The 27,326-nt window shown below is 42.6% G+C and overlaps 2 protein-coding genes across 5 annotated transcripts in view; both read left to right on the top strand.

The window, feature by feature from the left end:
• The first annotated feature begins 1,106 nt into the window (after window positions 1-1,106).
• On the top strand, window positions 1,107-4,005 carry abrab (actin binding Rho activating protein b). Its single transcript, XM_020103755.2, has 2 exons — window positions 1,107-2,088; window positions 2,239-4,005. The coding sequence occupies exons 1-2, from the start codon at window positions 1,325-1,327 to the stop codon at window positions 2,720-2,722; spliced, it is 1,248 nt and encodes a 415-aa protein (XP_019959314.2). The 5' UTR covers window positions 1,107-1,324; the 3' UTR covers window positions 2,723-4,005.
• A 1,556-nt stretch (window positions 4,006-5,561) lies between these two features.
• Window positions 5,562-27,326, top strand: part of samd12 (sterile alpha motif domain containing 12) — an 84,536-nt gene continuing 62,771 nt past the window's right edge. Inside the window, exons 1-2 of one of the 4 annotated variants that reach the window (XM_020103762.2) lie at window positions 5,562-5,748; window positions 21,048-21,256. In XM_020103762.2, coding sequence (XP_019959321.1) covers window positions 5,736-5,748; window positions 21,048-21,256 — 222 coding nt within the window. In that variant the 5' untranslated portion in view covers window positions 5,562-5,735. Of the gene's footprint in view, window positions 5,749-5,884; window positions 6,379-21,047; window positions 21,257-27,326 lie in introns of those variants that run through there. The other 3 variants (XM_020103760.2, XM_020103767.2, XM_020103764.2) reach the window with 3 other exon arrangements.

Here is a 27,326-nt window from a genome sequence, read left to right on the forward strand (position 1 = left end):
CTCACTTTGGTGAGAATTTCAACACTTTAAGAGTGTAGTGTTTTAAATGTTTTGGCATTGAACTTGTAATCCTGATATTTTCATATTGGGGATTTGTTGTTTTCATAAATATGCAACTACCTCAACCTTTAATCCATGTGAAGTATTTTAATCTCCACATTTGAAAGTGCAATGAGCCTGTTTGCCCTCCCGGAGGCGCTCTAACCCTCCTACTCCTCCCTAGACCAGAATGTGAAACTGTATATTTTACCACATTGACCTGGTTTGAGGAGATGTCCAGTGCTGATGCTGGATGAGTCACTTCCACTTCTCATGACGGACTACCAACAGCTGCAGCCTTGTGTGTGTGTGTGTGTGTGTGTGTGTGTGACAGTGCCAAGATCTATTTATAAACAACCCCCCCCCCCCTGTCTGCAAACATGGTTATTCAAAATCACAACACACACAAAATGACATTCTGCATGTTCACATAAAACTCAGCTCTTAAAACTGCACTGAACACTTGTGCTCTCTCTTCAGTGAAAGATTAGACTGTTACCTCACGACACTGGAAAACAAAACCTCCTGGGACGTCAGATGAGATCCTCGTCTCCTCCAGGTTTCACATTCTCTGCTGGTCAGAAGTTCCCTGGTTCTTTTCTCACCTGGGATTAAGTGTGGAGTTACCCTCTGTGGCTCCTTCAAGCTTTGTTAAGTTTGACACTCTGCACACACACACCAGCAGATTCTGAATTGGGTTTTCCACTTCAGGTTTGGACTTGATGGTTCACCATGTTACATGAGGGATGATCGGAAGAGGAAGAACATACTATTAAATGTTTTATTTATAGTTAACTATTGTATTTTCTTACATTGTCCACCACTGGGAGGGACATTGCCATGAAAGGTATGTGAGCACGTTTATTTAATTGTCCCAGTGCACGAGGTCATCAAATCTATCAATAACCTTAATTAATTTATATAAGGGATATATCAAATGGTATGTCTTTGATGGTCTCTGCATGTATTTGTGCAACTGCGGATCTTAGAGTCAACTGTTCTTTTACCTCCAGTAACAAGCTCTACAGTCTATGATGAAACATGAGTGCGTTGGGGTGACCAGTGTCAGGGAAAGATGATCGGGTCCGTAGCCTGAGATGACTCAAATACTTTCCATCGTCGAGTTAGGGTTTGCTTTCCCCACTTTAGAGCTGTGGCTGCAAGCGTGAGGGCAGAAAGCAGCTGAGGGAGAAAAGTTATAGCGGAGAGGAGATGAATTTACTGTAGCAAATCTGACGGCTCACTTAGAGGCAATTATTCTGCCTCACCTGACACGTTAATACAGATGAATATGTCGGACAAACAGAGCAGTCAAGCGTCGCAGAGGAAACCCAACAAGAACATCAAGAAGCTCCGCACCATTAGCTTGGTGTGCAGCCTGACGAGCAGCTGGCAGCAGTGGGTGACGGACAATGAGGAAAAGCAAGCGAGTGAACCCAGTGGTTGGGCTCCGTCCACACTGGGGGGACCAACTGAGGAACCCAGAAAGACGTGGGTCCCCAAGAAACCTCCTGCTGCTCAAATACAGTTGACGGAGGAGTCTCAAGTGATTGAATCTACTTCTGGAGAGGCTCAAAAGACATCAGCTCCTCAAAAGAAGATCGAGGATCCACCGGTTTCTTCTGCAATCAAGACGAAGCAGGTGGTGAAGACGGTGACCAGCAGCGTTCTGGAGAAAAGTGCGGGCGTCGGGCTCCTGACCGAGAAGATCAAGAAAGAGGCTCTGCCGTCGGCCGAGGAGATCGACAGGCTGCTGACAAAGAAAAGCTCACCCACGCTCCGCAGGAAGTGCTCCAACATGGTGTCATCACTGACCAAAAGCTGGAAGAAGGTGGAGAAACAGCAGAAGTTCGGAAAAGAAGGAGCAAGAGCAGGAAAGTCACAGACCGGTAGATTAGACGGAGAGGAGAGTGGACATCCTGAGGAAGAGAAGGAGAGAGTGGAAGTAGATGATGCTCAAACACACACGGAAAACATTTTGAAAGAATCAGAGCAAAAAGACGGTGATGAAGACTCAGTGGTGAAGATTAAAAGGCCTGCAGTCCCAACGTGAGTAGTGAAAGGCTTACTTCCATCTAGTGAATTCTTATAGGTCAGATGCATTAGTGTCTACTCCCTTAATGGTATATGTCCTAACCTCTCTTGCTCCTTGCTCCAGTTGTGTTATTGTATTCATTTGTAATCCAACATCCCTTCCAGGTACAAAAATGAAGCTGAAGACGCCAACAAGATCAATGCTCTCTCCAAGAAATACAGCGCTGTGGGAAACCTCAAGAGCCGCTGGCAGAACTGGGCCTCAGAGCACACAGTTAACCAGAGACTAAACCCCTTCAGCGAGTACTTTGACCACGATTACTCCATGTCTCTCCGCCTCCAGAGGGGCGAGGAGGGTTACGGACGCCCCAAGGAAGGAACCAAAACAGCGGAGCGAGCCAAACGAGCCGAGCAGCACATTCACCGGGAGATCGCTGACATGTGTTACGTGATCAGGACGATGGCCGACCCGGACCCGGATGGAAAGACACGCATCACGTTCGGAGAGCTGTTTGACAGATACGTGAGGATCTCTGACAAGGTGGTGGGGATCCTGATGAGAGCCAGGAAACACGGGAAGGTGGCGTTCGAAGGGGAGATGCTGTGGCAAGGCCAGGATGATGGGGTGATCATTACCCTGCTGGTGTGATGTTAACACTTGGGTCAGAGTTGTGCTGGAAATCCTCTTACAGCTAATTTGCAGTAATTATCAGACAGAGGCGGAGGAGGATTAAGAGTAGTAGTTCTGCTCAGTGGACACCTGCAGAACAATGTCACAGGGATACAGACACAACAAAGCTTGGTGGATGAGTGGATTATTTTTTACTGCTTTTTTTGTAGATACTTGAAGATTGGGTGTGTGAGCTGTCCTTGGCGTGTTTCGAGAAATCTGCAGAGACTTTGAAGTTTTGATTAACGAGCTCTGGAGAGATGAAGTCCTGGTTTCTTGGCTTCTTGTGATTCCATTCAGGTCAGGGTGCAGATTCTCATACGTGTCTCTTTTGCACTTTCTGTACGGCTCGTGTTAATGAGATATTTAAGTACGTGTTAATACGCCAAACAACCAGCGGCTTTGCAGTTTACTGTGGCGCAGTAATTCAGACACGGATTGGGTTTCATCGCCTGAATTCCCTCAGCTCAGCATTCATTAGACTGTAGCAGGCACAATGCAGAGGAACAGAGCAGAGCGCAGCACTTTTAAATCTCATAGCCTGTTAGACTGAGGCTGTTATAATTAATGTAAAGGGCAAACTAGGAAAAAAAGTACTTTCTTTTCTGATATTGTTTAGAATTTTCTTGACAAATCAATGTCTATGTGCTGCAACTCATGATTTTATTCCTTTTCAGAAAGACAATGACCAACCACACACACGCATGCACCTGTATTTACTGTATGTTATCTACTCACACAAAGACTCTCAGGCTGAGCAGATCTTTACAAACAGGGGAGAGCAGGAAGACAGAAAAACCCTCTGACATGTCAACCGTGACGCCTACATGAGCCGACACATGTAACCACGCAAGAAATGTGCTGAAAGAGAGGCAGACTTCCTCATGTACATTATCATCTTCATCCATCAGTAATGACGCTTGAATACAGTGACACATGAGGCAGATGTATGGGGTGCACAGATTCTGATTCCTACTTGCAGTAACTATACTACCTGTCCTATGGAGATACTGCAGCCTGAAGGGACCCGCAGCTTCACCCTTGTATCCAATTCCATTTTAACTTGCGAGTGCAGTGGTGGTTGTAAACCTGTCTGTTTGGAATGATTTACTTAGCCTGTGTTAATGCTCTGCAGTCTTCAGAATTATGCCCTGTCATCAGTGAATCCTCCTCAAATAGTTCTATATTATACCGTCACTTTTTTAATGTTTGTGAGGTGAACCTTGTGCGCAGAGCTTTTTATAAACTGCCTTTGGTGCAGAGTGAAGTTTGAAAACTTTGCATTTATCCTACCTGGTTTATCTGCAATGGAATTTTCCACAAAATGAAAATGGCTGCTTGATGACCTCTGGTGTAGTTCATCCAAAGACATAGAAGACACACCACCCCGCCCCCACTGACTGCTACAGAGCACTGGTACGTGTTTTTTTAAAATATAGAATATTTATATTTTTGTTAACATTAAACGAATCGCATGTCTGAATTGGACCGAACTCGGCACTGCACTTCCTCAGGTAATTTACAATAGCTGTCTCCAGTGTGAAGCTGATAAGATGAAGGGTTTGTTAGGTTTCAGATACACACAGAAAGACAGAGAGACACTGGTTGAATTTGTAGATTCACTGTAACAACAACAAGTTGGTGGATTTGTATCTACGCTCGATCTACAACATCATACAAAGACAGGTAATAACAAAACAGAATAAACAACCTCTGCCTACAGGAGAAGATGTTGCATGCTCAATTAGCATCTTGGATAACAGATGACACACTGCATAAGCTACTGTAAGACAGTAGGTGTGTCATGTTGGAATTGTTCTGTTTAATTAGCTTAACAAAGAGGATTTACAGTCTTTTCTATCGCTGGCAGTTCAAAGACCTGGTAATTATGGTCGGCACATTTAGACACACTCACTGTCAAAGTATAAGCTTCTGTTTATCACTGCTCTCAGGAGTTGAGAGCAAAAAATAACGTTCCACAAAACTGAATCAGTGGATGTGGGGGAATTTTTAGAGCCCAATTCAAATGCACAAATAAATTATGCATGTCACAAAAATACAGTGTGGAAGCCGTGTGTTGCATGGTGGAGAATAACAAACAATGCCTGTAAATATAATCAAACCAGTTCTACTGAGGTCACACAATGGCTGTTTTCTAACCATGTCCAGATTATTATCTGGTGAAGGTACTTTTGGTGTCTGTACCTGTTCTCTTGGGTAAACACAGAGTTTAGACATAGTTAATGGGCAAGATACTTATTTGCTTTCTTGTCAAGCGATGCCAAATAGCTAGCTAATAATTAGCTTAGCCTAGCATAAAGATGGGAATCAGAGGGGAACCAAATTTAATATGTACAGTTTGAGGGTTTAAATAGGTTTATGTGCTGGCCTCATGTAATTACTTTACTCTAATCACCATGATAAGTTACCAGGTAACAGGTAACTGGGGGGGGGGGGTCACCAGCAAAGTCAATGGGCCAGTTCAGGAAATAGTCACATAAACCTGTGTTTAATCACAATTATTCATACTTATACTTGAGTTTTTGACTCAATCAGACTTGTTTCCGGACTTTACTTTCGGGGGTTGTTGTCTTATTTCTTCCGCGTACAGATGTAAATGAATGTGAATGGATCTGACATCCGACAAAGACGTGCGATACAGTTCAGCGCGACACGGAGACAACTTGTTCCTTCATCCAACCTGAGAAATGAAGGTTGTGAGTGGGTCCAGAGAGGAAACACAAACATCGCCTCAGGAGGCTCCGAGTCTCATTTGGCGCCAGAAAGTGGCTGTCGCGGACTTCAAAGACCACCACCCATGGAGCGCGCGGCACTACACTTCCCAGCATCCTCTGGGGGGCGGCGGCAGCAGCTGTGAGCTCCGGCTCGCCCGCAGCAAAGTGATGAGAACACGCCAAACAAGGTACCATGAGCGGGGGGAGCGACGAGTTTTACATTTCACCAGTGATGCACAGATCTGCGGAGGAGCGCGATGGCTGTTGAAGGTAAGACGCGTCAGCCATCAGGACATTTGCGCTTTTCATTTCTCCCTAACGCAAAGATGTTACGAGGACTGGAGCTGTGTGTGTGTCTGTGTGTTTGTTGTGTTGGGTCAAACGTGACAGTCGGTCGCAGCCTGTGTTGTGTCTGCATCAGCCTCACTGTCCTGGTCATCCTCTGTTATCACTCCTCCATTGAACCGCTGCTGATCTCTGCTGATGCATGACCATTACGCGCAGCCTCCGTGTGGATCCACGCGTGTGTGTGTGTGTGTGCGCGCCGCCTGCTCCGGGTAACAGGTCTGCAAACCCCGAGGAGCGTCCCGGTCTTTTTGTGCGTGAATATCCCCGGTGTTGGTGCACCAGCTGCAGCTTGTTCTCTTTCCTCCTATCGTCCTCTGGATATAAGAACCACAGAGCTGCTCCGTGCTGTGGTGCAACAGTGTTTTTCACCCAGGCTGTGCTCATCTGGCATCAGGTGGTGTGTGACATGTGGATCAGGGGACAAGTCTCTCTGTGATTGGCACTAAGCTGTTACTTTACTCACATTAGAGGTGAGATAAAAGCGACCAGGGATGCTCGGCCAGTCCCCTCACCTGATCGGGGGCATCTTGTGGATCCAGAACCCAATGAGAGGTAGGTTTGTCGTGGGGTTGGAAAATAAAAATGCTTTTCCAGTCCACAGTGTGTTTCCTGTCCGTTTACCCATGCAGGTGCGGTTGGTATGAGACAGTGGTACAACTGCATTCCTCACCCAGATCATTAATCTCTGACTTGGCTCATTTCAATGCACAATGTCCACATGTTGTGTTGTTTGACCTGAACCTGTCTCTCCTGTTCGTTCTGTGTGGTCCTTTGTGTGGATTTTGTGTTTTGCCAGTCAAACGTGCGCTGATACGGTTAAAGGCTGATCTGCATGCAGAGCTGTAAATGTTGTTCTGCCGCATACTTCTCATGTTTTCCCACGTCAAAGATCCAAAATAGATGCGTGACAATCTGCAGAATACATTCCTGTAATCAGCCTCACAACATTGGAACTGTTCAAAAGTTGACATCTTTAATCACAGCAGTAGTTTTTTTCTCTTAATTCACTTGCGGACCACCTGAAAGCCCCAAGCTCCCCTCGAGACGTCCAACCTCCCACTTTAGCAACACCTGCTCAACAGTATCAAGAAATCTCTTGCAAGTTGCACCTTTCTGGCTCTGGTGCTGCAGATCCTTTAGTGGTGCTGACAGCCGACCTACAGGTGTGGAGATATTACCTCATGTGTCAGAGCTTGAAATAGGCCTGCCATGTTTTAACGGCGTATCAACAAGCCCAGCAGCAGCCATAACTATGCCAACCCTCCAGCATCTCCCCGAGTTTCATTCACGCACGGTCTCCTGGGATCCATCTTTCAAAGCCGCATAGAAGGTGGCGGGCGGCGGAGCTGCCTGCAGATGCTCACTTTGTTCCAGAGCTGAATACTTTATCTGTTTTATCCGTTTCTTCCTCTTTTTCCCACACTGATTTTATCCAGGCTGACTCGGATGAATAAAACCAGCGCAATTCCAAAAGTTCATTTTCTCATCGGTATCTCTCAGTTTCACTTGGATTCATTTACCTTAAAGAATCCTCACCTCTCGAATCTCTTGCTGTAAGATCCCAATTATCTGAGAGGTGGAATACAAGTTTTGAAGGATGTTTCATGTCGTTTGTCATTGCTGCATACATCCATGTGTACACCAAAGCCGTTTCAGACACGAACTCTGGAAAATGCCGGGATACTTAGTTCCAGACATTTTGTAGTTTGTGTCTCTCGTATGAGGAATACCGCAGGAGATTGTTCGGGTCAGACACGTTCACAACCACAGGAAAATGTCTGGGACATTCAGGTGAAGGGTGGCAGCTGGGTAGAGCAGCAGGAGACAGGACGTGACGTAAATTCTGATGCAGACATCATCAGTTTTTTGTCGACACTGCCTTTATCGTCAAAAGCTCTTGAATCTCATTGTCTTTCTAAGTTGACATCTTCGTCAGCATCTTGTACATGTATTGTATTTTACCTGAGACGGGGGGGTCCGGAGCATCTGAGTCGAACATTTGCCTCCTTCCATGCAGCCACTTCAGAAAGTATCAAGACTTCAGTGCATGTCTGAGAGCAGCTACAGCTTAAAACCCAGCATCAGTCGGATTTGTGACTTGAGCAGCTCGAGCATCAATGGGAAAACTCTTTGCCTGAAATTGTGATTCACTGACTTGTGTCACTGAGAGAGATGAATTCTGAGTCACATCCACTGAAGCTGCAACAACTAATACGTCTGTCGGAATTTTGGGGAGAAAACTAAACACCCAAGGTCGGATCGGATTTTGCTTGAACAGCCAAAACATTGTATTCAGCCCTGTACTGCACTGTGGTTGCAATATAATACTTTGAAATACCTTTATCCTCAAAGACGACAATGATAGAGGTTAGCGAGTATTTATTCAAGATACTTTACCACAATCCTGAGGGACATATTGTATTATCTACTCCACTACTGTACGTTTATTTAATCTTTCTGAAGCATCTGCTCATTGTTGTTTTTCCCTTCTCTTACCTCCATGATGATTCTCTCTTATTGGAGAAAATGCTCCAGAAGGACGGAGCTCTCTGATCCTCCATCTCTAAAATTGCCACATTCGGCTAAAAAGCCCTGTTTGTTTTTTTTAGATCGGATCTAATTAAAACTGGTTTTGTTTTAATCTCCGTGCTACAAACAAAACTGTCCCCATGGACAGGACAAAGCAGCACATTCTCTTTCAATTTAAGATGCAACGTTTGAGAGAAATCACAACTCCGCCGTGTCACGGTTTCTGTGTTTCTGTTCCAGTGCTCCACAAACCCCTCGAAGACGGAGAATATAGGTCAGCTATTTAAACATTTATAACACATGAGAAGACGATTAGCTTTTTGAAAACCCACCAGATTATAGTGTTTCTCTCTGTATGAGCTTCTCTTTGGAAGACGCTCTGACTTAATGAAGTTAATGTGCCACAACAACAAACTGCACAGATTCCTGCAAAGCTCTGCACACGCGATCACATAAAGCCGGCTAATAGTTTGAGCAAATTCTAATCAGGGTCTATAGTGGGTGTGAAATTTTATTTAAGCTGCTGTCAAATTCTACAACATAATCTTTTAAGGAGCATTGTTTCTCCCTGCATGCATTGTTTTGAACACCATTTGCAAGTGTAGCTTGAAATTAAAAGCTTGGTGGATAAGACGGGTTGTGTTGATGCCAGCAAGTTTTTCCCCTGACACAACTCTTCTACCTGCAAGAAGACAAGAGTCTTTAGGAGAGTTGCATCATGAGTAAGTTCAACACATACCCTCTTTGTGATTCATTGCATCATCAGTTATTGTGGATTTGTGGATTTAACCGAGGCCTTCACACATGAATGCACATCAACATTAGTTCATATGCACTGACAAATAACCCAAATAATCTCAAATGCAAATACAGATTCAAATCACTGTAGTAGCCCTCCTCCTGATGTCTCGTGTCCTCGGCTCAGTCGGAGACAACAAGAACTCATAACAGCTGATACAGATGAGTGGTAGGTTTAATGGTGATACATTTCGTTTAGTACTAATCATATTTACTGAGGGCTGAATTATACCTCAGAAGAATAGGGTCATATGTGGTTACATGATGATTGTGATGAAAAGATGGCCTTCACAGAGAGGTGGGGAGATTTTGTTTAAAAATGGGTACAGACAGTCTCTTCTAGGAAACCTTCTTACTTGCTGTCTGATAAAAGTATTCTTGCCCTTTAAGGCTGTTTTAGCATTGTGTCAAACAATGAGACCACCGTGGCACAGCTGAGGTGCCAAACAACAAGTCGTCCATTCCTAAATCACCACGTAGGTTGCATGTCCCTCGCATACAAATGAACTAGGGGCAGGTCTAGCGGACCATTGTTGTCATGGTAACAATAATGGACACGCAGTTGAGGTTGCCGAATGGTCACAGTTTGGTTATGTTTAGGAACAAAAGCTAGAGAGAATAGTGGGAAGTGTGTGACGAGATTTATTGAAGCGGTCACAGAGGGAAATCTTGATGACTATAGACGGCGATGATGAGAAGCATCTTCTTTTTTTTTCTGCTTTAACCTCTGTGAAGACAGAAGAGAGGATCCCCTGGAGTCTGGATGCTGGAGGTGTCGGAGTCAGCAGGTGGATGATAGAAATCCCTCTGGGAATCCTGAAGGTCATGATTGAGATGAGAAAATCTTTTTTTCTGAGAGAAGGGTATGACATGCAACACAAGTCCCAGTGGAATCGAACCAATCGTGTTATAGTTACATCTGATGCACACTGACTACCCGACCACCAGCATGTTGTGTTACTTTGAGTCTGAAAGCAACATAAAGTTTGCATGAAGCTTTATGTTCTTTTCATGTCAGTGTAAGAGGGCTATAAAAAGCTGACATGGCCTTGTGGCTTCATACAGGCACAAACAAACGCGACAGAAGCATGTACTATGTGCATATACATGTAGATTTAGAAAAAGAGACAAGAACTGGACTTCATGTCCAACCACAGCAGTGTTTACCCCTGTGGCTAAGGTTGTCCGTTTCACTCCTCCATTCTTGCCTCTGTGCATCAAGCCTCTTTGCTACGTCCTGCCCTGCTCTGCCTGCCTGTGCACCCATTCAGAAAAGTCATTTCACATCCGTCCCCCGGAATCTGGCACTGCAAATAGGGTTAGGAGAATAAACATGTTTATTTCTGTCGGTGGAATGGGATTACATCTTAGTCCAGTTAATCAGGAGCTGCTATGGTGAGGGGGCATCTTCCGAACCTTATTCAGCGGGGAGGGGATTAAGATGACGAAGATGTGGCAAATGTCATAGGAGAGTGGTGTTGTGCAATCCTCCCCTGGGTGGACCTACGGCCATCTTTGATGAACTATACATAAAGTGCTGCTCCCTGGAATTTAGAATGAGAAGCTAAGCAGAAAATAAAAATAGTAGTTGTGTGCAGAGACTTGTCCTCACGCCATGTCAACATTAATCGATGGATCTATTTTCTTATCCACAGAGTTGCAGAGACTTTCTTGCAAGATTGATACACAGACAACTGCAATCTGTCTGACAAACATCAGGGAGTTTTCTCATTACAATTCTATTGGATCTGTGTCTGGACTGAGTGCTTTCAGCTGGCTCTGCCTGCATCACTGTGTCTTACTGTCAGCATGAGAAACACATCCGAGAGAAGGTGAAACCAGCACAATCTGGTTCTCTGGTGGAAACACCAGGCAGACACTTTGTTTTTCAGTCTGTAGCCTTGTGATGCTTCACATACAACATTCGCCATCTTCACAGTAATTAAAGAGGAGGAAGCTGTTGATTTTCCAAATTCGATCCAATGAATATGCAGTTGAGCGAAGCACAAAGATCAAATGAGTGCAGCTTTGTGTTATCTTTGTGTTTTCGCTCTTTCACGGCAGCATCTGGCCTCTCTATAAGTTTTTTGTAAATGCACTGCAACATTAACCTGGCGGAAATCGTCCCTGGTCACTAACGGGGCAGAACAAAACCTACAGTACACAGTATCTTTAACGACCTTCATGAAGTACGAACATCAGATGAATGAAACCCAAAGGAACAGAAACGAACGCATTGCTGAACGTTCCAGTAATTCATCTCTCTTTCTGCCATTATAAAGCACTTTCAGTCTTTTGTGCACCGCTCTTCTCTCTCACAAATGTCGACCTTTGTGCTTTTTGTGAACACTCTGCAACATTTTGGAACCCTGTTGTGTTGAGTGCAGAAACTTGGCAGTGCATCAGCTCAGGCCCCTGATGACCGTGAAATTCTCTGGGCTCCGTTCTGCTGACTGATTGAAGCTGCAGATCTGAGACGGTTTGTGTGTCACCGGCTGTTGCAGTGGGCACAGACGGAGGGAGTTGGTGTCAAGTGGAAGCTGTCATCGTGTGGAGTGGATGACTTCAGTTGACTGATTGACATCTTTTATGGTGGAATTTGGTTGAAATTGGATTTATCAGACATTGCGTTTGCTGCTGTATTAAAGGTTGTACAGCTGTGAAGAGAGGCCAGTGGGAAACGTTCATGTCTGAGTATTATAGTATTTGATCATTATGCTGCCTTTACGTGTGAAAAGAGATGCGTCCATTTCAAATAATGTCACCATCACTGGCCACAAACTCCCATTCATCCTTTATGGCACAGATCCTCAGCATTACTTCTACTAGCGGCCATTGTGCAATTGAGAGCGTTTGACAACAATAAACATGGCTACAGTTGTAAACCTTAAGAAAGAGGTTACAGCGGCTGCACCATATTAGTTTTGTACTAACTTAAAGATATATTGGCTTCACTGCCCCCCAATTGTGTCTGTTTCATCGGTGTCCATAAGCTTTCAGAAGACATGCACAAATACAGACAAAATGACTACAGACAGAATACTCTACATCTGTTTCCATATATGTAACATTGAGCATAAATGAACCTTTACTAGGTGGAGTCATAATAATAACAATAGTCCAAAATACTAAGAAAAGTCCTCCTCTTCACTGCACATGGTGTTGAAGCAGCCGAGCTGAAGTCTGGAATAAGGGTTTCTCCAAACTGTATCTGTCAAGCGCAGCATCTGTGATACTTTCAAAAATTGACGATAAAAGCAAAGGTTTGCTGTGTCAGTGCTTCAGAACAGACAGCCAGAATAAAAAGGTTGAGGCAGAGAGGCCAAAAAGAAAAGTAAAAGGCAGACTGGACAGAGAAAGCTGGACCTCTGAGGCTGTAACCTGGAAACCAGACCCATCAGCGAGCTCATATTTATTCACCGTCATAGATTCATCCTGTAACTGGTCAGACCCAGAGAGGTTCCAGACCCATTTTGCAAATGCAAATTTGTAGGAAGACGCAAGATGAAGCCGAGTTGCATGACATTTAAAGAAAGGGGCTTTGCGTATGTGTATTGATATTTGTGTGGAGATCACGTACATATTTTGCAGGAACATAAAAAGTTAAAGGTTAAGAAAAACTATTTATCTGCAACACCCAAATTCACAATCATCGTCCTGTAAGTTAACTTAGAGGCCACACATTGCTGTGGCATTAAAAACTATGTTGACTTTGACAAAGAAGCTGCATTTTATCTGCTTAATAAGCACATCAGAGAACATTCACGTTTTTGCAGGAGTATTTTTTCTAATCATGACACTGCATTAAATGTGCCTAATAATAGACTGTGTTGACTCTGCAAACTTCACAACAGGAAAAAGGTGAAAGATTTACTGGATGATGCCCAAACCTTTCCTCTCTTCAATAGTTCCATTACCGTGGCCAAATACAGGAAAAGTTTGTGCCTCTTATGAAATATTAATAGACGTTCCTCTAAATAAAGCGCTCTATTTTTGTCTTCCTTTTCTTGTCTGCCTTTGAAGCGGAGCACGTTAAAAACCTAATGCCTGGGACGCTTCTCTGCAGCCAAAGTGAACAGCAGTTATATTTATCTCATCTGTGTTTGTGCTGTAAAAGTGGGTCATTTCTGTCTTTTTCTTTCTTATTCTCACGTTCGGTCTTTTTCTCCAACTTTTTCATCTTTTCGCACTCTCTTGGCTTTTCTCTTTGCCTTTTTTATATTTCATCCTCCTTTTGTGCTCCTTTCCGCAGCTGAGAAAAATGTTCAAAGTTGAGCACATCCACGCCGGCTTGACACAGGACCAACCAATCCCAGACGCTGGAGCCGGGGGGTTGCGCGGTGCATTCTGTGAAGTTTGAGCTCAGTTAACTTTTGATAGGATGTCAGGCTGAATTAAGAGCCCCACAGAGATTCAGGCTGGCCGTCCAACGCGGTGCACGACTTCACTTTGAGAATTCGCTGTGCAGTCAGCCCTCATCGTCTCAGCAGCACACATACGAACATAAAACGTAATGACTGCACACGAGGAAGAATGAAATGTAGCCTCTTTAAAGGCTTTCTAAGCGGACACTAATTTTATGCTGCCATGATGTACTCAACACGTCCAATAATTACACTTGTGTTTCTGGGGTCAGTTCAGATTCTCGTGTTGGACATTGTGTGCATTAATGAATACATCTGAGCCACTACGACTAAAAGGACCTTGACAAGAACTCCTCCAGATGTCATGTCTTGTTAGCAGTGGGCGTCTACATCAGTATTACCAGGCTAAGCTTATGCAACAGGATGGGACATAGCCCTTGTTGCAGTGACCTGCTAAGCTGCATGCAAGACATCGTAGCGTTGGTTGGAAAAAAACACATAAATTGACAGAAAATGGGCTAAAGCACAAATAATTTGCGTTCTACTTGAAGCCGTTTGAACTCTAATGAAGCGTGTAGTGGCAATAAACTCATCCATTTTTCCAGGGACGAGAACCGTGTCAACTCAGCTAAAACGTTCAGTAAATGTTACCTGAGATCACCTGCAAGCCTCTTAAATCAGATTGCGGAGCTGCCTCATGAATTTTAAACGCTGCAGGCGAAGCCATAATCGGCAGGTCTGATAATGACTCACAGATCCGTCAAGTTAGCGGAGTAATGTCCCACTTATTTCACGCTTGGAAACCGTAACACCCACGCCATGTGCAGCATGAGGTGGAATTACCTCGTCGACTTACATAACCTTGCTCTCATCCATCTCAACACTGCAACACCCATTCTGTGTGAGTATGTGAGCTTTCTGTGCAACACGTCATTACATTACCTTGTTGTTAAATGAAGGACACGTGTTCAATTCTGTCCTTTTGTTTTTGCAGCTCCACTTAGACTTTTGCTGAGGTGAACTTCAGCGCCAACAATTAACTTCTCATTGCTCTAGTGGAGCTGCTCATTGGCCAATATAGTTGTTAAAGTCAACTTCAGGTGACGTTAATAAAGGGATCAGCTTTACAGCAATAATGAACAAATACATCATGCTTACTAAGACGTGCGTCTGCTCAGCAAATCAATGATTTGTTCTTATGCAAAAACTATTGAACAGATTCCCATGACACTTGGTGGAAGGATGGGACTTGAGCCAAGAAAGAGCTCTATAGATTTTGGCTCAGATTCAGTCAAGCGGGCACATCCACGATTTTTTTCTTTTATCTCTTTTTTTAATGCTGCAAGACAGGCAGTTTTTTGACATTTTCACAGATATCCAAGGAAATAATTCATGGATAATGATGTAAAAAGAGTGTGTCTGATCCAGTGCAGATCCAAATAAAAATCTGCGTCTACTTGGAACTGACCAATTAAAGCATGAGTTATCAAGATGAACACACATTTCGTCCCAGATCTTGGCACTTGACACTTTTCAGCACGGATCTTGATTAATACAAAAACCTATTGAGATCCATCCTTTCATCCATTATGTCTACCACACTGCATACTTTAAGTGTTGCGGACGAGCCGGGGCTAATCCTAGCTCCTATTGAGAGTTCGCACTTATTAATAAAGTGAAGGATCTGTGGTTAATGGTCACATCCAGTGAGTGCTGTCTTTAATAGATGAATCATTTGATTCAAAAACTGCAGGGCTTGGAAAAGAACAAACGAGAGGAGATCATTCATACGTGCACTTTTCCTCTGTCTGAGGAATTTAATCACACTGAGCAGAAAGCTCCTCCTACAGTCTCCAGTCCTAAACATCCTGGACTGGAGGCGATGTGCTCCCCTCACTGTCTCCCCTTCAAACGTATTCTAATGAGTCCTGAGCATGTAAGGATCTGACTGTGTCCTCTGTCCCCGTCTGATGGAGATACTCTTTCCACAGTCCTCAGGGAAGGAGTCCAACTGCACTCTCCTCACATATTCAGTCTTGTCACATTTGCTCTAATTTGGAGAGCAGTGCATGGAGTCACTTGACACCCCTCCAATGCAGATTTGCTAGATTTGCCACCTTCTCAGAGCAGACTGGGTGAGAATCAACAACACATGCAGTGTTAGGCTTTTGCAGTTTGTCTGTGTTCATGCAGGGTTGTGCACAAAGATGGAGCTCTGTGAACCACAGACTGTTTATGAAGATGGACGACCTGACAGCTCCCCAAAAGTGAAGCCAACGCGTCTAGTTCGCCCCCTGATGGCTGGCTGCAATATACGTTAATATACGATGTTCTGGAGAAACTTCAGAATTATAATAGATTTGCTTAATTAACACAGTTCATTACAAACAGACATGTTCAGAACGGGCACTGCACTAGTTTATTTAAATGCACTGGTATGTAATCAGTACTCTGTATTGGCTGATATGCAAAGTCCAATGTATCGTTCTTAGCTCAAGATGGCAGCGTTCGTATATCTGGGATATTTTGGCTTCGTTTCTGGATGGTGGGATGAAGTGTACATATCTACTGCATCTTTATATACAGTCTACGTTACTGTGAAAAATATGCACCAATCTGCACAATACTTGGTTATTTTCAGAGTTGAAGTTTTTTTTCCCTCGGGCCATGTGGCAGGGACTGATTTGTGATTCAGCTCTAAGCCACCGTTAACATGTATAAAGAGTAACAGCTGCGTGCATGACTGAAATGTCATTATGCTAACATCCTGCCAGTTTCTGTGCCAGAACACCTCTTCAAATTCCCGAGAGCGTCTGTTGGCACAGTTGCTTTGGTTTCGGGTACGACTGCGCCCACGTCTTTCATGTCCCGTTTTCGTGACTATCAGCGGATGCTGATTAACCTCATCTTTTCTGCCAAATGTCCTGGAAGAAGGTGAAAAAGCAAAGGCCCCGTCTTAGCTGCAGTGCAGAGTCGGTACGTTCTACCCAGCCCTGCTTCTCCAGGCTCTGTTTCTGGGTCACACAGTCGATGGTGCTCACAAACAATTCATTCTGCTCCAGTTTGAGAGTCAACCAAAGAGAAGGAGATCACTACGAGCCTGAGTGCCCACACAGAGCCAACTTCACTTTTGATTATGGACCCACTAATGGTTTCACTTTGAACCAGCTTGCGCTCTAAGACTCAGGCTGCAGAGTTCACACAGAATAACAGTGTTCAGCTTCTCTCATTGCCCCCGACTGGGTTTGTGCCATGGATGCATTTTTATGAGGAAACAGGAAGGCGTGTCAGCCCTGATACTTTCTTTCTATCCTACTTTCTTTTGATACCACTTTGAGTTTTCAGTCCTCTGACTTAATGAATCCTCACATTTTATTACCATCAAGTAAATGATATGTTAATCTGCAACAAGGGTGCAGATCTGATAGTGAGAATTAAAAGCATAGATCTTTAAATTCCATTGTGAACATATGAGACTTTAAACTGTTAATGACTTCAATGTGAACCTGTTCCATCCTGATACTTTCCTCAGTATTTCATCTGATTTATGTTTAACCAATGGTCAGTGATGTGGTGCAACATAAACTGCGTCCCTACGTCAGGTACTTTCCCCAGGAACCTTTGCAGGATCTTAAGTTACAGGGAAATATTTTTGCTTGCAGCACTGAAGATGTCTGATTGGTCGAGTACTCCCGCATTTTATTTCAGCTGGTTAATCCTTATAAAATCTGTTTCCTTACTTTACGTGGAGCTTTGGTGATTGCTGTCTTTATATAGCGTCATCCTTGTTGTATTGTCTTCTGCATTACAGCCCCCTGGTGGACTGGAATGGAGCAGATTGTTTATATATCATCAGGCTGATTCTCCACTGGTCTTTAGATCATGGTGCAAACACAGGCAGCGACGGTCTGAATCATTTAGTTTCCTGAAAAAAGTTCCTGGACTTAAAGTTCCAGGAACTTTTGTTGAAAAACGGCGACACAGGCTAACTGTGGATTGAATAGGTTTTGTACGAAAGTAGAAAGTCAGTCTCCATGTTTCTGACCAACGTCATGGATTCAGTTGAGTTTCACATGTTACTCACATAGGTTCTCTTGAGCAGGGCTCTTAACCCCCAACTGCTTCTGTGACGCCAACAGATCGGATCAGACTCAGGTTGATTGGACAGTTTTCAGATGTGAGTGTATGTAACTGTGAATCGGGCCCTGATGAAGAAGACAAAAGTCTATGATAACAAGACGTTATAGGCGTAATTCAGCTTTATGTTGTTCTCCTGCAGCCGCACTCATCAGTTTTCTGGAATAATAAAAGACCAAACAGATGAAGCTCTGTATCCTGACTAAGCTGCTCCTCCAGACGGACACACGTTCTTGTCAGCTGCTATTTATCAAATTCGATTGGCTCTTAATGGCTTCTCATCTAAAACCGCCTGCAGTAATTAGAAGAGACAGAAATATGTAAAAACGAATCCAATTCTTTATTAGTCATCTGGATAATGCGGATGCGTTTATCTATGCAGGGATGATGCTGCTCTTTCTGTGCTCCATTCATTTCCCCCCCCATTCCACTGAATCTCATTGAGAGGGGGGGAAATATCTCTCTCCCCCTCGCCATGCTTGCACAGCGCATGTCCGGGAGGAGAGAGGGATGAATGTAATGGTGCTATTTATAGTAACTGTTGCCGTTTAAAAAAAGCCCTTCTCCATCTCCAAGCCCCTCATTCACCCACCGCTCCTCACAGCTGTCCCTCCTCTCTGTGCCGCGCACTTCCCTAAACCCTCCCCTCATCCCCTCATCCATCTATCCCTCTATCTCTTTAGTCTGTTTGTACCGTTGTTCAATGCTCTTAGCAGAAGATGCATAATTCATTTCTCCTCCAGAGTGGTCGCACACTGAATTGAGTTGGAGCGAAGAGGAGGAGGAAGGAGTGACCTGGGAGGGGAGGAGAGAGGAATAAAGAGGCAGTGAGAGCGAGCAATGCTTCGTGCTACGCATCTCAAGTCGGCTTTGTGTTTTCTGTCCGTGGTTCACATCACGGCCTCTTTGGGATCAGATCTGCGATACGTCTCCAGTCAAACCTCTCAGTCACCTTGTTATTCTGCTAAACGCTGTTTTGACTTTTGATCTTTTAGGGTTTGATGTTTCCTTCACGAAGTAATTTCACCTTTTAAAGAAAAGTGCACAAGCTGTGATGAAGCTTTAGTTTTACGAACACTGTGTCTCCACAATAACCAGTGACAGCGAAAAGAGGTGGATTTTAAAATTACGGCTGAAGCATTTGCAGGTCTGAGAAGAACGAGTGATTCAGTGTCTGTTCACTGAATCATATCGAGGTTCATGGGTGCAAAGCGAACCCTTGTTGGTTCTTCCTGTTGTTGCTGTTTCACTTTGTTGTGAACCGTGTCACACTCGTAGTAATGACTCAGACACAGTGGCCTGGAATAAGCCCATAATTGGCTCCTTTCCTGTGTCTGCAGTTTGTCAAATTTATGGCTGACATATTTTTAAACCACGGCCAATTTGGAACGAGGTTGTTCCACGAGGAACATCGGGGACATTCAAATATTTATTTACAGTAGACATTTGATTAATTCCCTGAGACACCATGCCGTCTAACGTCTTTAATTCACTGTGTATAGTACTTTGATCATTTATGTCGACCATGTTTGATCTTGTTTATGTCATAGTCTGTTTATAAAGATGGGACACTGATGTTTGTCCAATACAGTTCAGCTCGGGCCACAATCTTCTGATGTTTTCCTCGATTACAGATGTGCAACAGGAAAAATCACAGCCCAGCTGAAACGTGACTGAACCCGACCTAAATAAGATTTCAAACATCTTGGGTCAGGTCATGATTGACAGCTGAGACTGACTCACGATTGGTCAAGCGCGTGTATCGGCGGCTCCACCCCCCTGATCGCTACAGACTCTGAGCTCATATCCATTGCGACTCGATTTCTGGATAGTGGGAGGAAGTGGAGAGGCATCGTCCATCTTTATTTACAATCCATGATTTATATGTTGATGTGCAGATCTTCTCTCAACTGCATTTCCAAGACTTATCCTGCAGCTGCAGTAAAAACCAAAACAGCCTTCAGGTGTGATGGGAAAAAGTCCTCTTCTCACTTTTCCACAGAAACGAGGCGGCTGTGTTTGTTTTTTGAGTAGACAGATTCCAGGATGATGCGTGATGACAAATGGCCGATATCAGCGACGCCTCCCGACTCGCTGCTGCCTGTCGCCTGCATCACTGCCTGACGAGACCGAAATAGAGCCTCAAACCTAAAACCAACCTCAAAATAATCCCTAATGGAGGAAATGACACAGTACTAGGAGAAAAGTTTAGAAGAAGTCACAAAGCTTTCTTCTGCAAATGTGAATCTTTCCTCTTTTTGTCTCCTCAACATTACATTTTGTATAAAGCGTCCAAACATAATCACACACAGGTACAAGATGATGTGATTCAGCTGATTTAAGTCACAACATCATTTTCAAAAGTTGTTTGAGCTTTTCGAAGAAAACCATTTTAACAGGCTGATATAAGACGTAACCTGCTGCTGTCGTTGACATTTGCACAGTCTGGACTTGAGATGCTGTATGTCTGATATCGACGTGAGCTGTGTCCTGATTCCATACTGCATATACAGAATCTGGCTTGTGAATAAATCATTTGTTGATACCAGAAAAGTGAGAAAATACTCTGATGGTTGTGTGAATACATAATTCACAGATTTCTCACATATCTCTGACAGCACATTCTTTGAGGAGAAAACACACACACACACACACACACACACACACACACACACACACACACACACACCTTTTTCTTTGACAGAGCATGCAATATAACTTTTGCTCTTTGACAATGTTAAATTCAAGCTTTGGTGACACTGTCTATCTAAGGTTTTGCAAACAAAATGAGTTAATTTCTCATCACACAGTTTAAAGTTGAACGATAATTTGCTGGTTTCATTTGACAAATACAAACATATTGAGTTTTTTATATTATCTGGAAAAACCACATGAAACTCTCCCTGGAATTTGTGTCGTTTTGAATCCAGACGTAGCTTCAATGGGAAATCAGCAATCATTTCTCTGTATTTGCTGCCATCTAGTGAAAATCTAGCCGTATAGCATCCAGAGTGGAGAATTTCATCAGTACAGTAATTATAAATTGGAATGAATAATCAATCCTTTAAAAATATATATGTGAAACCATTAAACATATTATCATATAAGCCAAAGTACTGACAAACATTTATATTTATCATTTCTACAGTAAAATACGACTTCAAAACATTACCTACAACCTAATTTACCAGTTTTTAAATGTAAAATTAAAGTAATATATATACATATATATATATATGTATATATATATATATATATATATATAACATATTAAAGGTATACTTACTCAGCCCTGATTTATTCATACTATCATGAAAAATACTTGCATGTACTTTTGTACTCTTATCCTTTGCTCATCCAGTTATTTATGTTTTCGCCATTTTACTTACACAGCTGTTCACTGCAACCTGAGCCAGAATGGCATCGACCACCAGATGTGCCCGGAGGACGTGACGTCACAGCTGGAGGGAGAGGAGGAGTCCGTGGACGCGGGGGCTGTGCTGCTGGATGACGACAGCCCGAGCTACCATGATGTCAGCCCGCCCATGTACCAGCGCCGCTCCCCGCCACACCGCTCTGTCTCCGAGTCCGAGCTGACGCGGGTAAGAGCTCCTGACTCAGTTAAAGTGCTGGAAATAAAGTGCTGGTCACACTCATCACAAATTATTAAACAGCTCTGGAGGGAAAATCATAACTTCCAGTGTGAAATGTTGTGTACATGTGGGTTTGTAAGGAAATTATATCAAGTGTTTGAAGGTACACTTCCTTTCTAATCCACTTCAATTAAGATTATGTAATTTAGTTGTCTAAATGAAGTAACAATCTTTTAGACAGTCATTGGTATCTAGTCTAAAGCATAAATCCTCTTTTGGCCACTCGGGGGCAGCAGAACTAGCTCTAGCAAAAACATTGTCAAGGTGATAATAAAGTTGTTCTGCTCAAAATATTTAACAATATGTTGCTTATTTTCACATTCAGCAGCAAAGTGAGCATCTAATTTGAGAGAATTTATTCACTCCTGACTTCTGGTTCTGGCTCTAGAAGATGAATACGATGACAATGACTTGGTCACTAAGTTTGTCTGTTGTGGTTGGGTCGTGTATAATGAGTGTATTAGGATTTGCGAGGGTAAACTAGAGTATGTGGTTGTTGTTTGAAGCTGAAAGAAAAAAAGAAATTGAAATACTTTGGTTTTGGACCATCGCCTGTATAAACTCCTCCAGTCCAACAGGGTTTATCTGGGACAGTTGACATTGACCTGTTTGCACCGGTCGTTGTTCTGACACAAAAGAAATAATATAATACGATAATAATAAATTCAATAATCCCACAGTTTCAACCTCTTCAGTTCAAACAAAGACTCCAACAGGGAATAAACAATAAAACACGAGATGTTGATTCTGTAACTCAACTCTGCCTCAGTGTTTCTGATAATTGATCAAACAGCTCATCAGCATCACAGAATACATTTCTCACTTCATATACAGAAATAGACTGTGGACAGTGGGAGGAGAATAGGACTGACACACACACACACACACACACACACACTTAAAGACAGTGTAGATGCTCTGGATTGCACCTCTACATTAGTTTGTGGTAATTCAGAGCTGACAAGTATCTGCTGTGGTTTCTTTGAGCATCGTGATGTAACTTCATATCTCAGCATTATTCTCTTTGAAGCAGACGCTCCGTCTGAATTGCATTAGAGAACTGGAGGAAGTAGTGTATTAGCAGCAGGAGCCTCAGTGTCAGTGTTGTGTGTCTGCCTTGCACTTAAGAGAGAGACTTTCTCTTTGAGACAAATTCAATGGATCAAGTGCATGAAGACTATAATTGTATAAAACTGTAATCCTTTCCATTATGCAGCCTCGGGCCAGATAGAATTTATTAATGCTTGAGCTTAATAAAGTGCTCAGTGAGATGTTTTGCTTTTAAATGTTGAAGTCACAGAAATGGCAGTTTTTCCTCTAACGTCAGTGATGTGACACTAAATCAAGTTGAAAGTGAAAATGTGAGCTGGAATTGAAATAAAGTTCCTGATTTGATTTGAAGATGCACTTGACCAAGCACGAGTCAGTCTGAGGTGTCAATCATGACATTTGTCCCTGTTCTTATAGCATGGCTTCACTATCTTGATCAGAATACTCGGGCTACTGCAGTACTTAATTTTTTTACTTTGAGAAATATGAGCATCTTGTTTTACAGATGCAGGGTCCGTTAATGTTCTCCATGTAGATGCTGCTCTCATGTCAGCTCCTCAGTGAACATGATTTAAAGTCTCATTGTTATGCTGAAGGCACAGTTACAGATTTGTCCACAAATCCTCGTAGCTTATTGATCGCTCAGCTTATTGATTCTCTCTCATGTTGCCCAGTCCTGTTTATTCCAATTAAGTTAATTTCGAAGGTTAACTTAATTACACAGGGTTGCACCACATGCCTTTGTTTGTTTCACATGTACATTTCTGTATATTATAATAATGCATCCCCTTCATTTGGTCCAGAATGCTAATGCTGTAGAATTCTTACTGGTTTTAAGAAAACTTGACCACATCATTAATTCCGGCCTCGCTTTCTGTTTTCATATTGATTTTAAGATTTTACTTTTAACTTTTAAGGCTTCACACAACCAAGCGGAGATTTTACCAACAATCTAATAACGCTTTGAGCCTGAACGCCAACATCCAAACATTGTACTGTAAATACAATAAATACTATTTAAACATTATATATAACAAAGAATCTATATTTTACGTCTGTAACTTTATTTATAAATAAAGCAAATTATTATCATATCATTATTATATTTTTCTATAAAACGGCAGATATAAAATATTAAAATTGGCAAAATTGTAAATCAAAGCATGAGTTGTCCAATCAAGTACGAGCGGAACGTAAAAACTCTTGGTTCACACCCACAAACCTTTAAGGATTGATCACAATCCCTGGTGGGAACAACTTTGTGTCAGAATTGCTGACTACGACAAAGACAAAGATTTGATTTTCATGTTGAGCATAATTTTAATGATCCCTAAATTAGCTCTTAATAAATGTGGAGCTGTAATAAATCCAGGCCTCAGTGCCAACCACACTTCAGGGCACTTCAGTTCATCACATCAGCAGTTAGTGTTCATTTTCAAATCTTGGATTAAAGCTGACTCCTGCGCTCGGATGGATTTGTAATCAAGCTGAGGTTCAGCCATTTATTAAACATGAGGCATAAAGCAGCCTTTTAGACTCAGTGGACGACCGTAACATCCATAACGAATCAGCTCATCTCCGCCATAATCAATATCAAGCCCAAGGTGAATATATTTCGTTTGGGGTTCACAGTCCCGCCGATGCTTTATGGACCCCGTCGGATCCCAAGGTCGCGGCCTGTGAAGAGGTCTTGTGTACTTCTTTTGATGTGCCCGAGGAAAGTTAGTGCTGCCTGTAAATCAAATTTCAAACAGACGCTCTCTATGAAGGCTTATTAATTCGACCGGTGTAGTGTGCTATTCCCTGTCAGCCGTCCACAGCTCTGCGGACTCCTCTCTGCCCCGCCCACACACACATACATACACACACATGGACATATCTCGTTTCATCCCTGTTCCTGTATGTAACGGATTAATTAATATGGGGAATTTTCATCTCCTGCCAGCTCCGGCCAAGAGAAATAGAGCGAGGCCGGGGGAGAAGAAAGTGAGAGAGGGCATGCCAGAGCTGTTAATTAGCTGAGCGGTGGAGACAGGGCGGACGACACTGGGCTCCGTGTCTCAAACAGCCATTCACTCAGTCAACATGACACTAATGGCGGTGGCCCCTGCTCCTCTCAACGCTCCTCTGCCCGGTCACGTTCACACAGGGGCCGCAGTGTGTGGCTGTGACACTAGAGGGTGGTGTGTAACAGAGAATGATACCTGTGTAATGTAAGCAGCTTCAATATATTAGCACGGTCTAATGCAACCGCTCAGTTCCTCTGCTGCTCTTTAATATTTATAGAATAAATGGGGGGAAAGGTAACGAGAGTCTGAATTCAATTTCTGTGCAACACTTTAAATTTCCTTTTACTTTAGCCCCCCCTTGTTTAGCATTCATAAGCAGTATACACTCGGAGGCCAGTTTATTAGGTACAGCTTGTTAAAAAGTAATGCAGTCTTGTTAAAATGTTTTTTATGGAGATGTTGGTTCAACTGTATGATTGTTTGAAAGGCTGCAGTTTGTGATGCTCTTTTAAATGCATGGCTGAGAGGTGGAAGTCCACCCTCACTGATTTAAAAGGAGTTGACACAAATAGGGGGTCGGTGATACGGCCAAAATTCAAATCAAGATCATTTTCTACTTTTAAACACTGATTTTTGCTCGTGAGTGGAAGTTGGTGATTTAAACTCTTCTTTATTACAAACAATTGATAGAGAGCAAAGCACTTTTTAAATCTGAGGTAATATATATCATAGCATCTAATCACAGATGCTTTTTACAATTATTTTATTATAATGTCTTAAAAACAAACCAAATGTGTCTGTATTTTATTAGCTCCACTGAAAGAAAACTAATGCAGCCTCATACAACAGGACTTGTGTTTCAATTATTGTGTCCTGAGGCTGGATGATGAAACAATACCAATAATTTATTGCAATAGAATTTTTATCAAGGTGTTGCGCTGGTTAGCAATGTTTCCTCACAATAAGAAGGTTCCTGTTTTGAATCCTCCTCATACATATATATATATATATATAAATTATATTGCACTCAATTATTGGTATTGTTTCATCACCCAGCCTCAGGACAGAATAATTGAAACACAAGTCCTGTTGTATGAGGCTGCATTAGTTTTCTTTCAGTGGAGCTAATAAAATACAGAGACATTTGGTTTGTTTTTTAAGACATTATAATAAAATAATTGTAAAAAGCATCTGTGATTATCTGCTGTCATATAATGTCCTGCACGATAGCATGTGAACATTTCATGGATGATAACATCATCAAGTGTAAACACTCATAGAACTTCTAATTGTTGAAAATACTGAACATGAACAGAAACATAAGGGCGTCCGTACGTCAGCTGTTAACTGGTTATACCTTCTTTATGATAATGTGTTGTTTGTTCTCTCCTCCACCAACTTAACTCCATGTTTATCACTGTAACCATGGCGACAGAGTGCTGAATCCGAGAGTGAAGACAAACCACATAGTCAGAACAGGATGGGCAGTTTCTTTGTTTGCTGATGAAAAGACGATGAGAAGGGATTTTTATTTTGTTTTAAATTTCCTTGTATTTGCATGGATGTGTTTTAAAATGCACCTCGTGTTTGAACCAACCTCTTTTTCTCAAGCGAGCAAAACATATTGCATCATGTGACAGACGGGTGTTTGTTGTTTTCAGCAGTTTCCTTTTTTAATGACTGACTGTTAAAACATTTAGTGTGTGAATGTCAACTCTCGGTTTTACCTCGGGACTCTCCTGTGCTTGTTGTTAAGAAGAATAATCCGACATGGACAGAGGGAGGAAAACGAGACATTCTGAGAAAAGAGAGAAGAAAGAAAATCGATCAGATTCAAACACTGGGCACGGACGATGCAACATTTTTGAATTTACAGAAAAACAAAGAGAAAAGTTTGTGGTGAGAGACGTCAAACATTGTGAGGAAAGAAAAAAACCCAAAACATTCACAGAGAAGACAACACGAAAGTGCCTGAAGCCTGTATTCTCTCGAGCGGTCAGCAGAGGGCGACTCCACTGGTTTTTCCATAAAAGTCAATGAGAAAATGACTCCTACTCTTTAGTCGATAAAGCACCGTGTGCAATGGGGGCATTGATACTGTGTGATTGACAGCTGGTTCATTCCATTGGGTGAAGTTCGTGCAGTACCCTCGACCTCCAATCAGGCTCCACCCCTACTCCTCCAAATATGGTTACTTCTGTTTAAAAAAAAAAAAAACAACGCTTCAAAAGGACAGCTCGCTAACCACTTGGTGACATCACAGTGGGTTGTTTGAAGAAGCAGGAAGGAAGAGTCTGTACCACAAAGCATCAGCTGAAGGACAGATTGGAGTTTGCAATAAAGAGTTTCTGGAACAAAGTTTATTGGATTGATGAGACCAAGATGAACCTTCAACCAAAGTATCATGGCCGCCACCTGAACAGGCTCACTAATCTTTTTCACCTCCGCCAGTGAGGTTGTGTTTTTGTCTGTTTGTCTGCAGCATTACTCAGAAACTGCCAGAAGGATTAAGGGACTGAATACGTGCCATTTGCTGCAGTGTGATTAAATTTGGCCTTGGCGATTGTAAAAGCTCAACTGTGCCTTTCTAGTTTTTTGAAATGCAAACAGTAAAAAGGACTTTTTAGTCTCGTCAATAACTGGACGTACACAAAAGAAAGCAGCATCTCACTTTTCAAAAATCTTAAAAGCGAAGTTCAAAAACTCCAGTTCACTAACTTGATTGTCTAATAAAATATAGATTACACCTTTAGCTTCTTTGAAATAACATTGTTAACTCCGATCTTACCCCGATGTTTTTGATGCACTCTGCAGAGCGACATGTCGACTGGTTGTTTTTCTCGAGCTGAAGAAAAGAAATGGGATTTTATTGTTTTTGAACGCAGCTGCGTTCGAGAACATCATTGCTCCTAATGAAGGCGGCTCCGCGGCTGTAATGTTTTCTGCACTGACGCTACAGC

Source organism: Paralichthys olivaceus, chromosome 20, assembly GCF_024713975.1.
Source record: "Paralichthys olivaceus isolate ysfri-2021 chromosome 20, ASM2471397v2, whole genome shotgun sequence".
Taxonomy (NCBI): domain Eukaryota; kingdom Metazoa; phylum Chordata; class Actinopteri; order Pleuronectiformes; family Paralichthyidae; genus Paralichthys; species Paralichthys olivaceus.

Bases quoted from the DNA above. Each gene is read 5' to 3' on its own strand.
- abrab (XM_020103755.2), top strand. From the start codon at position 1,325: ATGAATATGTCGGACAAACAGAGCAGTCAAGCGTCGCAGAGGAAACCC. The intron at 2,089-2,238 runs GTGAGTAGTGAA...CATCCCTTCCAG, and splicing joins AAAAGGCCTGCAGTCCCAAC to GTACAAAAATGAAGCTGAAG.